Here is a 14,210-nt window from a genome sequence, read left to right on the forward strand (position 1 = left end):
CGCTGGAGAAGTGTGCTCTTCACGGATGAATCCCGGTTTCAACTGTACCGGGCAGATGGAAGTATGGTGTCGTGTGGGCGAGCAGTTTGCTGATGTGAACAGAGTGCCCCATGGTGGCGGTGGGGTTATGGTATGGGCAGGCATAAGCTACAGACAACGAACACAATTGCATTTTATCTATGGCAATTTGAATGCACAGAGATACCGTGATGAGATCCGGAGGCCCATGTTTCAGCATGATAATGCACGGCCCCATGTTGCAACGATCTGTGCACAATTCCTGGAAGTTGAAAATGTCCCAGTTCTACCTTTTTTATATCTATATTCCCAGTCATGTGAAATCCGTATACAGTTGAAGTCGGAAGTTTACATACACCTTAGCCAAATACATTTAAACTCAGTTTTTCACAATTCCTGACATTTAATCAAAGTAAAAATTCCCTGTCTTAGGTCAGTTAGGATCACCACTTATTTTAAGAATGTGAAATGTCAGAATAATAGTAGAGAATTATTTATTTCAGCTTTTATTTCTTTCATCACATTCCCAGTGGGTCAGAAGTTTACATACACTCAGTTAGTATTTAGTAGCATTGCCTTTAAATTGTATAACTTGGGTCAAATGTTATGCGTAGCCTTCCAAACGTTTCCCACAATCATTTGGGTGAATTTTGGCCTATTTCTCCTGACAGAGCTGGTGTAACTGAGTCAGGTTTGTAGGCCTCCTTGCTCGAAGACGCTTTTTCATTTCTGTCCACACATTTTCTATAGGATTGAGGTCAGGGCTTTGTGATGGCCACTCCAAAACCTTGAAATTGTTGTCCTTAAGCCATTTTCCCACAGCTTTGGAAGTATGCTTGTGGTCATTGTCCATTTGGAAGAACCATTTGCGACCAAGCTTTAACTTCCTGACTGATGTCTTGAGATGTTGCTTCAATATATTCACATAATTTTCTTACCTCGTGATGCCATCTATTTTGTGAAGTGCATCAGTCCCTCCTGCAGCAAATCACCCCTACAACATGATGCTGCCACCCCGGTGTTTCACGGTTGGGATGGTGTTCTTTGGCTTGCAAGCCTCCCCCTTTTTCCTCCAAACATAACAATGGTCATTATGGCCAAACAGTTCTACTTTTGTTTCATCAGACCAGAGGACATTTCTCCAAAAAGTATGATCTTTGTCCCCATGTGCAGTTGCAAACTGTAGTCTGGCTTTTTTATGGCGGTTTTTGAGCAGTGGCTACTTCCTTGCTGTGCGGCCTTTCAGGTTATGTCGATATAGGACTAGTTTTACTTTGGATATAGATACTTTTGTACCTGTTTCCTCCAGCATCTTCACAAGGTCCTTTGCTGTTGTTCTGGGATTCATTTGCACTTCTCGCACCAAAGTACGTTCATCTCTAGGAGACAGAACGCTTCTCCTTCCTGAGTGGTATGACGGCTGCATGGTCCCTTGGTGTTTACACTTGCGTACTATTGTTTGTACAGATGAACGTGGTACCTACAGGCATTTGGAAATTGCTCCCAAGGATGAACCAAATTTGTGGAGGTCTACAATTTGTTTTCTGGCTGATTTCTTTTGATTTTCCCATGGTGTCAAGCAAAGAGGCACTGCGTTTGAAGGTAGGCCTTGAAATACAGGTACACCTCCAATTCACTCAAATGATGTCAATTAGCCCATCAGAAGCTTCTAAAACCATGACATCATTTTCTGGAATTTTCCAAGCTGTTTAAAGGCACATAGTGTATGTAAACTTCTGACCCACTGGAATTGTGATACAGTGAATTATAAGTTATATAATCTGTTTGTAAACAATTGTTTGAAAAATTACTTTTGTCATGCACAAAGTAGATGTCCTAACCGATTTGCCCAAACTATAGTTTTGAAATTTGTGGAGTGGTTGAAATTTTGTGGAATGGTTGAAAAACGAGTCTTAATGACTCCAACCTAAGTGTATGTAAACATCCGACTTCAACTGTATTATGGCCTCATGAATTTATTTCAATTGACTGATTTCCTTTTATGAATTGTAGCTCAGTAAAATCTTTGAAATTGTTGCATGTTGCGTTTATATTTTTGTTCAGTGTATATAAAATATAAAACTTCAATATAAATAGAAATAGTGAAAAGAACTGGTCCTAGAATCGACCCCTGCAGAACACCTTTATGTACTTTGCTTATATGAGCGAAATAGCTCTAAGTAGCAATAGAAGTATAGTTGTCCGTTAGTTTACTCCAATTAGGGTAGGGGGGGAAGTTTTGAGAAAATAAAAAATTATAATAAAAAAAACTAAGGGGGATTAGAATTGATTCAAAAATGTATAGAACCTACAATCGATCTGCAATATTAAAGCTGGTCTACCCCCCCTGCCTAAAAAACACACAACCCATCCACAACTAACACTCAACCAACACAAACCACCAAACCACAACCAAAATACAACAAACCACAACCTACACAAAACCAACCACAACTAACACTCAACCAACACAACAACCAAACCACAACCAAAATACAACAAACCACAACCAACACAAAACCAACACACAACTAACCCACAGCCAACACACAACCTACACTCAACCAATAACCAACACACAACCAACACATAAACACATAACCAAACTGCCTGCATGGGACATTGTTGTTTATTCAGTTGGGTGTAATGTTTAGACATTCCTCTGTCACCTTCCAGATTGCCTTGATTGCCTATTTTACATGATCAAGAATCAAGTCTGTTCTACACAACACATCTCTATATCTGAGTGTTCTGTGACTAAGCTTTCCAAGTGCTTGTCATGTACCCAGACTGAAACCATATGCTGTACAGTAGATTCCTTGCCAGGCATGATTGGGTTGTAGCAGTTTATCACCAGTCCGGGTGCTAGTCTGCTTCAGCAGGAGCCAGCATCATTGTTTATTTCTCTCCATTGCCAGTATGATGACAGAGTATGTCTATTTTTGGATCACCTAGTTTGAACCAGAGCTTACATTTTACCTGATATTCTATTGCATGGATCTCTATTGCTGCATCACATTGGGATGCAATGTATATATGATATTGCTTCATTGCATTGGTATGCATGTTAGTTCAACCTCTTTATTTGATCAGAATATGAATTAGCATCATATGCTAAGCTAGCAGCTGATCCTGTATGCAGCCAGCAGTATAAAGGTCATATGAAAGAGGGCCTGGGGGTCTTCAGTACTTACAGTATGAAGACTAATGAGGAGCAGGGCTGTTTTAAAATGCAGGACAGTGAAACCAAATGATCACATCTATTATGCATGCTGTCCAGAGTGCAGCCTAACCACTGCCAGGAATAGAAAAAGGAACAGCAGACAGATAGTGAGTGAGTGTCAGCAGTGTAAAAGTATGTGCGCGAGCTCACACACACACACATACACACACACACGTGCACACGCACATACACACACACGCACGCACGCAACACACTCACACATACACACATACACACACACACACACACATACACACAGAGACAGGCTCCAGGCAGTGTGCAGTCACTCAGACATAATCAGAGATGAAGCCATGGAGAGAAGCAGACTTTATGGGCTGAGAGAGCAGTCTTTTTTTAAAGAGGGCTGCGTATGTGACGCAGTTTATAGGCTTTAGTAAAGGAAGATGGCTATATTCTCCCTCCTCCTCCTTCACCCCTCGCCCTCCATCCCTCGAGTGATGACTCGATCTTGAGAGAGATAGCTAGCCACTGGCACTCTAGGTACTCTGCTCCGGCTATTCTATTTTGGAGAATTCTGGTTCTTCTTCAAATATTACTTTTGCTTCTGGCTCTAAGTATTATTTTATCTCTGACCATGGCCATGAATTCAACATCTGTTCTTTTAATGACATTGGTTCTCTGGCTTGTGTAATTCTACCATCTCACTCTAGCCCTGGGTATTGCTAGTCAGTGCCTGTAGCTGTATTGTTACACTGCTCAGTAGTCTGTTAACTATGTTGATAGATGGTTGTGTATTCTACGTCTCTCTCTATCTCTCTCTCTCTCGCCATCACTGCTGCTACTGCAGGGAGACTGTTTTGCTACTCCTGCGCTATTGAATCTAGACAGATCCGCAGTAACAGCAGCAACACCGGCAAGTGGTGACAGAGAGCGAGAGAGAGCGAGAGAGTGTGACATTGAGAGTGTATGTGGCATCAGAGCTACTGGAAGGTGCCGTGCTCGATCTCTAAAGAGTGTGTATTCATGTGTGTGTAGGACTGGGGCCGCTGTGAGAAGGGCATAGCTGCGTCTTTGGAGAAGCTGAGGGCCTTTAAGAGGAAACTGTCCCTGCCTCTACCAGACAACCATGAGGAGCTGCACTCTGAGCAAGTCCGCTGCAAGGTGAGATACACACACACACACACAGACTCCTGGATTTGTCCAGAGTGCTCCAGCCGTCTTTCTAATCTCGACACAGTGACACGTATTCCTCAGATTCCATATTACAACATTGTGTCTGCTGTGTATCACTAGCTTGGTGTTTGGGGATGCCTGTGTAACTAGCTCTTTGTTTTCACAATGTAGTAATAAACAAATGTAAAATGCAGGACTGATTTGGACTGCATGTTGTATTTCATGTTCCCTGCTTCATGACCATCTCTGATCTGTGCAGACACACTGAGATCACACTCTGTTTGCTGTGTGCACTGTACTCACACAGTGATGCTCTGTTTGCTGTGTGCACTGTACTCACACAATGATGCTCTGTTTGCTGTGTGCACTGTACTCACACAGTGATGCTCTGTTTGCTGTGTGCACTGTACTCACACAGTGATGCTCTGTTTGCTGTGTGCACTGTACTCACACAGTGATGTTTCATACATGACCTCTACTCCTTAGGGGGAAGGGCCAGTAGCATGGCTAGCCTCTGCCAGGGCATCAGCTTTCTGTGTGTGTGTGTTAGGCAATTTCATATTATGTAATAAGTTAACGTAATCCACCTGCAACACAAACTGTTAGTAAATAGCTGACACACTGGCAAGGAAGACCTGAGCCTAGTTGCTAATATTTGTGTTGTGTATTGTTTTGGTTTTGGTTCAGACAGATTTTATTTTTTATTCTGTCCTTGCCTATTTTTTGTGTTCAGTCTTAGCAATTAAGGTTTGATACAATGTTAGATTTCCCTGTTTTACACCTAAGATTTAACACTGTAAGATAATGTTGTTGGTTATGTTTCCATCTAAGAGGAAATGCTAGCCCTTAAGATGCTGTGCTTCATACATACATCATTTTTTATGGTTAATTTAGCCTTTGTCATGTTTTCAGCTGAAGTGTTTTAAGAAGCGTCCTCCTAGTGTTTTCTGTGGCTTTTATGACTCATCACCCGCAGCACCATCTGGTGATGCAGTGGTGCTCAAACAACAGATTAGATAGCTTGTTTTAGCCTTGTGTGACGCTCAGGTTGGCTAGGCTCATAACATTTTGTTACAATCTTCTCAAACCCAAAAAGATTTGCTCAGCTCTGCATTAGGGCTAGGCGGTTACCATATTTGACTATATACCGGTATTGATGCACGGCTCAGTTTGGGTTTTTACTTTACCTCCTATATCGGTATTTGAATGTTTGGTTTGTTAAATGTGATTCGCAGTGTGTAACGTCCATCTCACCAACGTCTCTCTCCACGCCGCTTCCACACAGACACAGTCCCACCCCTTCACTCAAGGAGCGCATTTGTTGTTGCTTGACCACGAGACACTTTCGTTCAGTCTGCATGGTCAATGCAGGCCATTTTGATGACAACGATGTTGTTCTCAATTTCAATTCACAATCATTCTATAATTACAATATTAGTTTGTGTTTCTTACATCAGCAAACAGCTAGTTTGTATTTTCTTAGCAAGTTAAGCTAAATCGTGTTAGCCACTAATGCTAATCGCTAGCTAACTAGCTAATAAAAGTACTGAGTCAGAGCAAACGTAACTGGCTAATACGGCCTGATACCAGTGCTGGTGGAGGCCTAAATCAGCATGTTGTTTGTGCAACAGTATCTTCTAAATCAAAGAGGAATAGGCAAAGATTTAATGTCGCCAAAGATTATAGGGTCCCATAGGAAACACGGAACATCACTAATAAACATTATATTTACATGATTCCAAAAGTTTACCCAAGTGTTTTGATCTAAATCGCAATTGCAACATTTGGTTAAAAATAAGGCCTAGTATTTTTGTCCATATCGTGGCAGTGGGGAAATGATATGAAATGAGTGCAGGGAATGCAGAAATGGATAGAAATGCAGGAAATTACTTTAGGTTGAATTGAACAGTATAAAATAATCAGAATGGAGAAAGACCCATTGAAATCATTTAGAATAAATGTGTTGCCACCCTAGGGACACGCAGTACTCATAAAGCAAATGTAGAACTTTTATCAATCAAAAACATGAAATACCATCAAATACCATCAAAATTTGAAAAATACCATGATATGTATGATATTTTGGCCATATCGCCCAGCCCTACTCTGCATTCATTTATATTAGTTTAATTTATTGTGTTTGTGTGTTGTCACGATCGTTTGTATAAACGGACCAAGGCGCAGCGTACGTAGAGTTCCACATATTTATTAAAGAATAAAGTGAAACTTTAGCAAAGACAAAACAAATAAAGAATAAACGAAATGTGACTAACAATGCAGTGCTAACAGGCAACTAAACATAAACAATATCCCATAACCCACAGGTGGATTTTTTTTTACTTAAGTATGATCCCCAATTAGAGACAACGATAACCAGCTGCCTCTAATTGGGAATCATACAAATCACCAACATAGAAAATAAACCTAGAACCCCACATAGAAAATATAAACTAGAACAACCCCCCCCAGTCACACCCTGACCTACTGTACCATAGAAAATAGAAGCTTTCTATGGTCAGGACGTGACATGTGTACCTCTCATTCAATTAATGTTAAGTAGTTGAAGAGCTGTATCGGGAGTGTGATAGATTACCTTTATGTGTGTGTATCCTTTCTCTCTAACGTCTAACCCATCATCTCTCTGTGTGGTGTAGGAGTTAGAGAGCAATGTGGATGGCTGGACTGATGACCTCACCTCTCTGTTCCTGCTGAGGGATTCTCTGGAGGGTGTGGTCAGTGCTGATGACCTCACAGTCCTGCAGGACCGCCTCCAGCTGCTGCAGCGCCAGTGGGAGGAGATCTGTCACCAGGTAGACACACCTGGCACGCACATACACACAGTGGGAGGATATACACTACCGTTCAAAAGTTTGGGAACACTTAAAAATGTCCTTGTTTTTGAAAGAGAAGCACATTTTCTGCCCATTAAAATAACATAAAATGTATCATAAATACAGTGTAGACATTGTTAATGTTGTAAATGACTATTGAAGCTGGAAACGTCTGATTTTTTTATGGAATATCTACATATGTGGACAGAGGCCCATTATCAGCAACCATCACTCCTGTGTTCCAATGCCACGTTGTGTTAGCTAATCCAAGTTTATCATTTTAAAAGGCTAATTGATCATCAGAAAACACTTTTGCAATTATGTTAGCACAGCTGAAAACTGTTGGTCTGATTAAAGAAGCAATACAACTGGCCTTCTTTAGACTAGTTGAGTATCTGGAGCATCAGCATTTGTCGTTTTGATTACATGCTCAATATGGCCAGAAACAAAGACCATTCTTCTGAAACTCGTCAGTCTATTCATTTTCTGAGAAATGAAGGCTATTCCATACGAGAAATTGCCAAGAAACTGAAGATCTCGTACAACGCTGTGTACTACTCCCTTCACAGAACAGCACAAACAGGCCCTAACCAGAATAGAAAGATGAGTGGGAGGACCCGGTGCACAACTGAGCAAGAGGACAAGTACATTAGCGTCTAGTTTGAGAAACAGACGCCTCACAAGTCCTCAACTGGCAGCTTCATTAAATAGTACCAGCAAAACACCAGTCTCAATATCAACCGTGAAGAGGCGACTCCGGGATGCCGGAGTTGCAAAGAAAAAGCCATATCTCAGACTGCCCAATAAAATTAAATGATTAAGATGGGCAAAAGAACACAGACACTGGACAGAGGAACTCTGCCTAGAAAGCCAGCATCCCAGAGTCGCCGCTTCGCTGTTGACATTGAGACTGGTGTTTTGTGGGTACTATTTAATCAGTCTGTGCCCAGATCATTACGTATTATGCTGAAATAAACAGTGGGCTATATATCTGTTACACTTGTTAGCTTGGCTTGACTGTGCATGGCTCTTTAGCACAGTGAACAGAGACACAGCAGTGGTGTCTTAACTGTGATGAAGTCCATATGCTGTGTGTTCAGTAAGCATATCTATTGCTTATGTTCCGGACGTCACTCACACACAGTGTCATTGTGCCTTAGAGATAATGTAAGGTCGGGGTTAGTTTGGTTCCGGCAGAGAGGATATGCATAGATAACAGCACAGGGCTGGGAGCTTGGCCCGCTTTGTGGTTGCTGTTTCAAAGAGTTTTTATTGACTCCAGATATTGTCTGTTTTTCTTTTGCGCCCTCCTCCTCTGACCCCCACCCCCCTCCTCCCCTCCATAGCTGTCCCTGCGCAGGCAGCAGGTGAGTGAGAAGCTGAATGAGTGGGCAGTGTTTAATGAGAAGAACAAGGACCTGTGTGAGTGGCTCACCCAGATGGAGAGCAAGGTGTCTCAGAATGGAGACATCAGCATCCAGGAGATGATCGAGAAGCTGCGCAAGGTGATTACACACACACTCACAAAGACATGAACACAACATATAAATACACACTTATTCATACATCTTCATGATCAAGACACACAACAATACACACACTCGCACGCACACACACACACACACTCTCTCAATCTCGATCTCATACCTTCTCACAACCTCTTTTTGCAATCCCCCTCTCCCAGGACTACCAGGAAGAGATTGGTGTGGCCCAGGAGAATAAGCAGCAGCTGCAGGTGATGGGGGAGCGCTTGGCCAGGGCCAGCCATGAGAGCAAGGCTGCAGAGATACAACACAAACTCAGCAAGGTCAGCGAGCGCTGGCAACACCTGCTGGACCTCATCGCTGCTAGGTGAGCATGAAGGGGATCTGGGTGCAATGTGGGTGAGTGGGGAGATTAAAGTTAAAGGATCACTTTACAAAAAATATATATTTTAGTACTTTTTCTTTAGTCTACTGTTGTCCCACTCCCAAATGTGTTGATGATGTTGTACCACACACACACACACACAAGTTATTTTGTGTCAAGGTTCTGGCTAACAGCGATTAACTGCACGCAATAAAAAATAAAGAGAGTTGCACACTCTATATATAAACACCCAGTAATTTATTGGGTAAACCACCAACGTTTTGCCATCACTGTGTCTTCTTCACTGTGCCTTCACTGTGCCCTGTCCATCATTGTGCCTCCCACAATAACAATCCGGACATACCCCAACCAAAAACCCTGGATGAACGGAGATATCCGTACAATGCTGAGTGCCCATACTGCAGCATTCATTGTCAGCAGAACGAACGCTGATGACTCGGTGGCGCGTTACGTGTATAAGGTACCTCTGCAAATCCATTTGGAATGCAAAAAGACAATACAGACTCAAACTTGAATTACTGTTCAACAACTCAGACTCGCAACACATGTGGCAAGGACTACGGACTATCACGGAGTACAAAGGCAAATCCAGCTGTGTGGTGCCCACCAAAGCCTCCCTCCCAGATGAGTTTAACACATTCTATGCACGCTTCGAGGCAGATAACACCAAAGAGACTCGCTGATCCGGATGACTAGGTGCTTATACTCTCCGAGGCTGACGTGAGGATCAAGAGTGAATACTCTCAAAGCCGCCGGCCCAGATGGCATCCCTGGCCGCATCCTCAGAGTGTGTGCTGACCAGCTGGCAGGTGTCTTTTTGGACATATTAAACCTGTCCCAGGCTGTAGTCCACACCTGTTTCAAGGAGACCACCATTGTCCCAGTCCCCAAGAAGGACAAGTTGACATGCCCCGTTGCACTCACCCCAGTCATCGTAAAGTGCTTTGAGAGGCTGGTCATTGCCCACATCAAGGCCAGCATGCCAAACTCAACACCAAGCTCCAAACTCAACACCAAGCTCAGAACCCTGGGTCTGGATACCACTCTCTGCAACTGGATCCTGGACTGTGAGGATTGGCAGCAACACCTCCTCCACACTGACTCAACACAGCGGCCCCCCAGGGGTGTGTCCTCAGCCCTCTGCTGTACTCCCTGTTCACCCACGACTGTGTCACTTTGCACAACACCCAACTCTATCATCAAGTTTGCTGATGACACCACGGTTGTAGGCCTGATAACCAACAACAATGAATCCGCCTATAGGGAGGAGGTTAACTGGCATTGTGGTGTCATGACAACAATTTCTCCCTAAAGGTCAGCAAAACAAAGGAGTTAGTTGTCAATTTCAAGAAGCAGAGGAGTGAACATGACCCCCTTTTAATTGTATCTTTATTTAACTAGTCAAGTCAGTTAAGAACAAATTCTTATTTACAATGACAGCCTACACCGGCCAAACCCGGACGAGGCTGGGCCAGTTGTGCGCCACCCTATGGGACTCCCAATCGCGTCCGGTTGTGATACAGCCTGGATTCGACCCAGGGTGTCTGTAGTGTTGCCTCAAGCACTGAGATGCAGTGCCTTAGACTGCTGCGCCACTCGGGAGTCAGAAAACAGAATGGAGACTAGAGTCAGAAAACAGAATGGAGACCAGTCAGAAAGGGAAAGTGTCATCATGGTCAAAGATTAAGTTGTGCATTTTATGCACTGCAAATCCCTATGGGGGGAGGGAATGAACAGAGTTGCTGAGTTGGCTTTACTACCATCTTGCTCTTATGATGTCAGACAATATCGTCTGAACGTTAGACAATACAATAGAAACACAATGGCTGGGGTCCAAACACTTGTTGGTCGGACAGATTCAGTTGGCAATTCACATTAACTAGACAATACAATAGAAACACTATGGTTGTGTACCTGTAAAACAACCTGAAGAACCCATCTATTCATATCTTCAACTGGTCCACTGCCTTCGGCTTTGATAATGGTTAACATGACATGATATACACATCACATTCTGCCACTCAGAAGTCATGAGGAGGGTGAGAAATCATATGATGATTGAGCACAGGTGAAAAATACATTATAAAATGAACAACCACTCTATGGTCCATTGATATAGCAGTGGGAGAGAGCCATCGATTGGGAAAAGAACATGCCCCCCTGTCGAAGCAGATTGGTCAGACCACTGTGATCACTGTGTTTTGTCTCTGTTAAACTCAGCATGGTTGATGATAAACTAAAGCAAGATAACCTGCTGCCAGGTATGTGAATGGACATATATAACTGCCACAAAAGTGTCTAAAATGTCAATACTCAGAGAAAATGTGGTTTGGATAAACAATAAGTGACAAAAAAAATGATATGTAAAAGACAAAACAGAATTGATCAAAACATACCATAGTTTAAGACTTCAAATATTAAGAAGACACTTCGCAGTATAGTTACCAGAAAATAACTTGATAGGTAGTTAAAAAATCAAAAGCATGGTGACTACTCAAAACGGTGCCTGAGGAAGGTCTGCTGCATCATCAAGGACCCCACACACCCCAGCCAGGAGCTGTTCACCCCCTTACCGCTGGGCAGACGTTACAAACCATCAGACTGCTGAACACTTGAACTTGACTGACCACCTGCACTGACTCTCTGCACCTTAGCACACACACACACACACACACATACACACACACACACACACACACACACACACACACACACACACACACACACACACACACACATCACAACTTTGGCTACCAGACTCTTATTACTCTGTCAATCACCACATCCTCATCGGCAGACTCGACAGCCTTGGTTTCTCAAATGATTGCCTCGCCTGGTTCACCAACTACTTCTCTGATAGAGTTCAGTGTGTCAAATCGGAGGGTCTGCTGTCCGGACCTCTGGCAGTCTCTATAGGGGTGCCACAGGGTTCAATTCTTGGACCGACTCTCTTCTTTGTATACATCAATGAGGTCACTCTTGCTGCTGGTGAGTCTCTGATCCACCTCTACGCAGACGACACCATTCTGTATACTTCTGGCCCTTCTTTGGACACTGTGTTAACAACCCTCCAGGCAAGCTTCAATGCCATACAACTCTCCTTCCGTGGCCTCCAATTGCTCTTAAATACAAGTAAAACTAAATGCATGCTCTTCAACCGATCGCTACCTGTACCTACCCGCCTGTCCAACATTACTACTCTGGACGGCTCTGACTTAGAATACGTGGACAACTACAAATACTTAGGTGTCTGGTTAGACTGTAAACTCTCCTTCCAGACCCATATCAAACATCTCCAATCCAAAGTTAAATCTAGAATTGGCTTCCTATTTCGCAACAAAGCATCCTTCACTCATGCTGCCAAACATACCCTTGTAAAACTGACCATCCTACCAATCCTCGACTTTGGCGATGTCATTTACAAAATAGCCTCCAATACCCTACTCAACAAATTGGATGCAGTCTATCACAGTGCAATCCGTTTTGTCACCAAAGCCCCATATACTACCCACCATTGCGACCTGTACGCTCTCGTTGGCTGGCCCTCGCTTCATACTCGTCGCCAAACCCACTGGCTCCATGTCATCTACAAGACCCTGCTAGGTAAAGTCCCCCCTTATCTCAGCTCGCTGGTCACCATTGCATCTCCCACCTGTAGCACACGCTCCAGCAGGTATATCTCTCTAGTCACCCCCAAAACCAATTCTTTCTTTGGTCGCCTCTCCTTCCAGTTCTCTGCTGCCAATGACTGGAATGAACTACAAAAATCTCTGAAACTGGAAACACTTATCTCCCTCACTAGCTTTAAGCACCAACTGTCAGAGCAGCTCACAGATTACTGCACCTGTACATAGCCCACCTATAATTTAGCCCAAACAACTACCTCTTTCCCTACTGTATTTTATTTATTTATTTATTTTGCTCCTTTGCACCCCATTATTTTTATTTCTACTTTGCACATTCCCCCATTGCAAATCTACCATTCCAGTGTTTTACTTGCTATATTGTATTTACTTTGCCACCATGGCCTTTTTGCCTTTACCTCCCTTATCTCACCTCATTTGCTCACATCGTATATAGACTTGTTTATACTGTATTATTGACTGTATGTTTGTTTTACTCCATGTGTAACTCTGTGTCGTTGTATGTGTCGAACTGCTTTGCTTTATCTTGGCCAGGTCGCTATTGTAAATGAGAACTTGTTCTCAACTTGCCTACCTGGTTAAATAAAGGTGAAATAAATAAAATAAAATTGTGATTGCTAAATACTGCACAATTTAAACACTTGCCCCCCAAATCCATCTTCCCAAAGACACGCATAAATATTTAACTACCTGAATTTTTATGTAATCTATCACAAGAGTGGCCCTTTTAGGGTACTTCAGAATATCACAGGTGTCTGTAATTATCTCTGGCCCTCTGTGTGGCCTTATGAGGCCTTTTGGCATGTACAATACACTCAGTTTATTAGGTACCCCATTCATGAAAATGGTTAACTCCTAGACAGTGAGTCACGTGGCAGTGGCTTGCTATATAAAGCAGGCAGAAAAGAATTGAGGCATTCAGTATTGCTTGATTGAGCGTTAGAATGAGCTAAACGAGTCACCTAAATTACTTTGAGCGTGATATGATCGTTGGTGCCAGTTGTGCCGTTTCCAATATCTCAGAAACAGCCGACAGCCGGGGGTTTTCACGCACGACAGTGTCTAGGGTTTACAGAGAACGGTGCAACAAACAAAAAACATCCAGTCAGTGGCAGTCCTGTGGGTGAAAACAGCTCGTTGATGAGAAGTCGTGCAAGCTAAGAGGCGGACCAGAAATATGCAAATAATGGCGCGGTACAACAGTGGTGTGCAGAATGGCTTCTCAGAATGCACAACTCGTCTGTCCTTGTCACAGATGGGCTATCACAGCAGACGACCACACCAGGTTCCACTCCTATCAACTAAAAACAAGAAGAAGTGGCTCCAGTGGGCCATTCTACTCCGACCAACACTGGACATTTGAGGAGTGGAAAAACATTGTCTGGTCCGATGAATCTCGATTACTGTTGCGTCATGCTGATGGCAGAGTCAGGATTTGGCGTAAACAGCATGAGTCCATGGCCCCATCCTGCCTGGTGTCAACGGTACAGG

The 14,210-nt window shown here is 43.2% G+C and overlaps 1 protein-coding gene across 1 annotated transcript in view; it reads left to right on the forward strand.

Moving 5' to 3' along the window:
* syne1a (spectrin repeat containing, nuclear envelope 1a) overlaps positions 1-14,210 on the forward strand; it is a 212,702-nt gene that overhangs the window by 166,769 nt on the left and 31,723 nt on the right. Inside the window, exons 127-130 of the mRNA XM_036975988.1 lie at positions 4,238-4,363; positions 7,030-7,185; positions 8,553-8,711; positions 8,891-9,057. Coding sequence (XP_036831883.1) covers positions 4,238-4,363; positions 7,030-7,185; positions 8,553-8,711; positions 8,891-9,057 — 608 coding nt within the window. The remainder of the gene's footprint in view (positions 1-4,237; positions 4,364-7,029; positions 7,186-8,552; positions 8,712-8,890; positions 9,058-14,210) is intronic.

This window comes from Oncorhynchus mykiss, chromosome 4 (assembly GCF_013265735.2).
Source record: "Oncorhynchus mykiss isolate Arlee chromosome 4, USDA_OmykA_1.1, whole genome shotgun sequence".
NCBI lineage: Eukaryota > Metazoa > Chordata > Actinopteri > Salmoniformes > Salmonidae > Oncorhynchus > Oncorhynchus mykiss.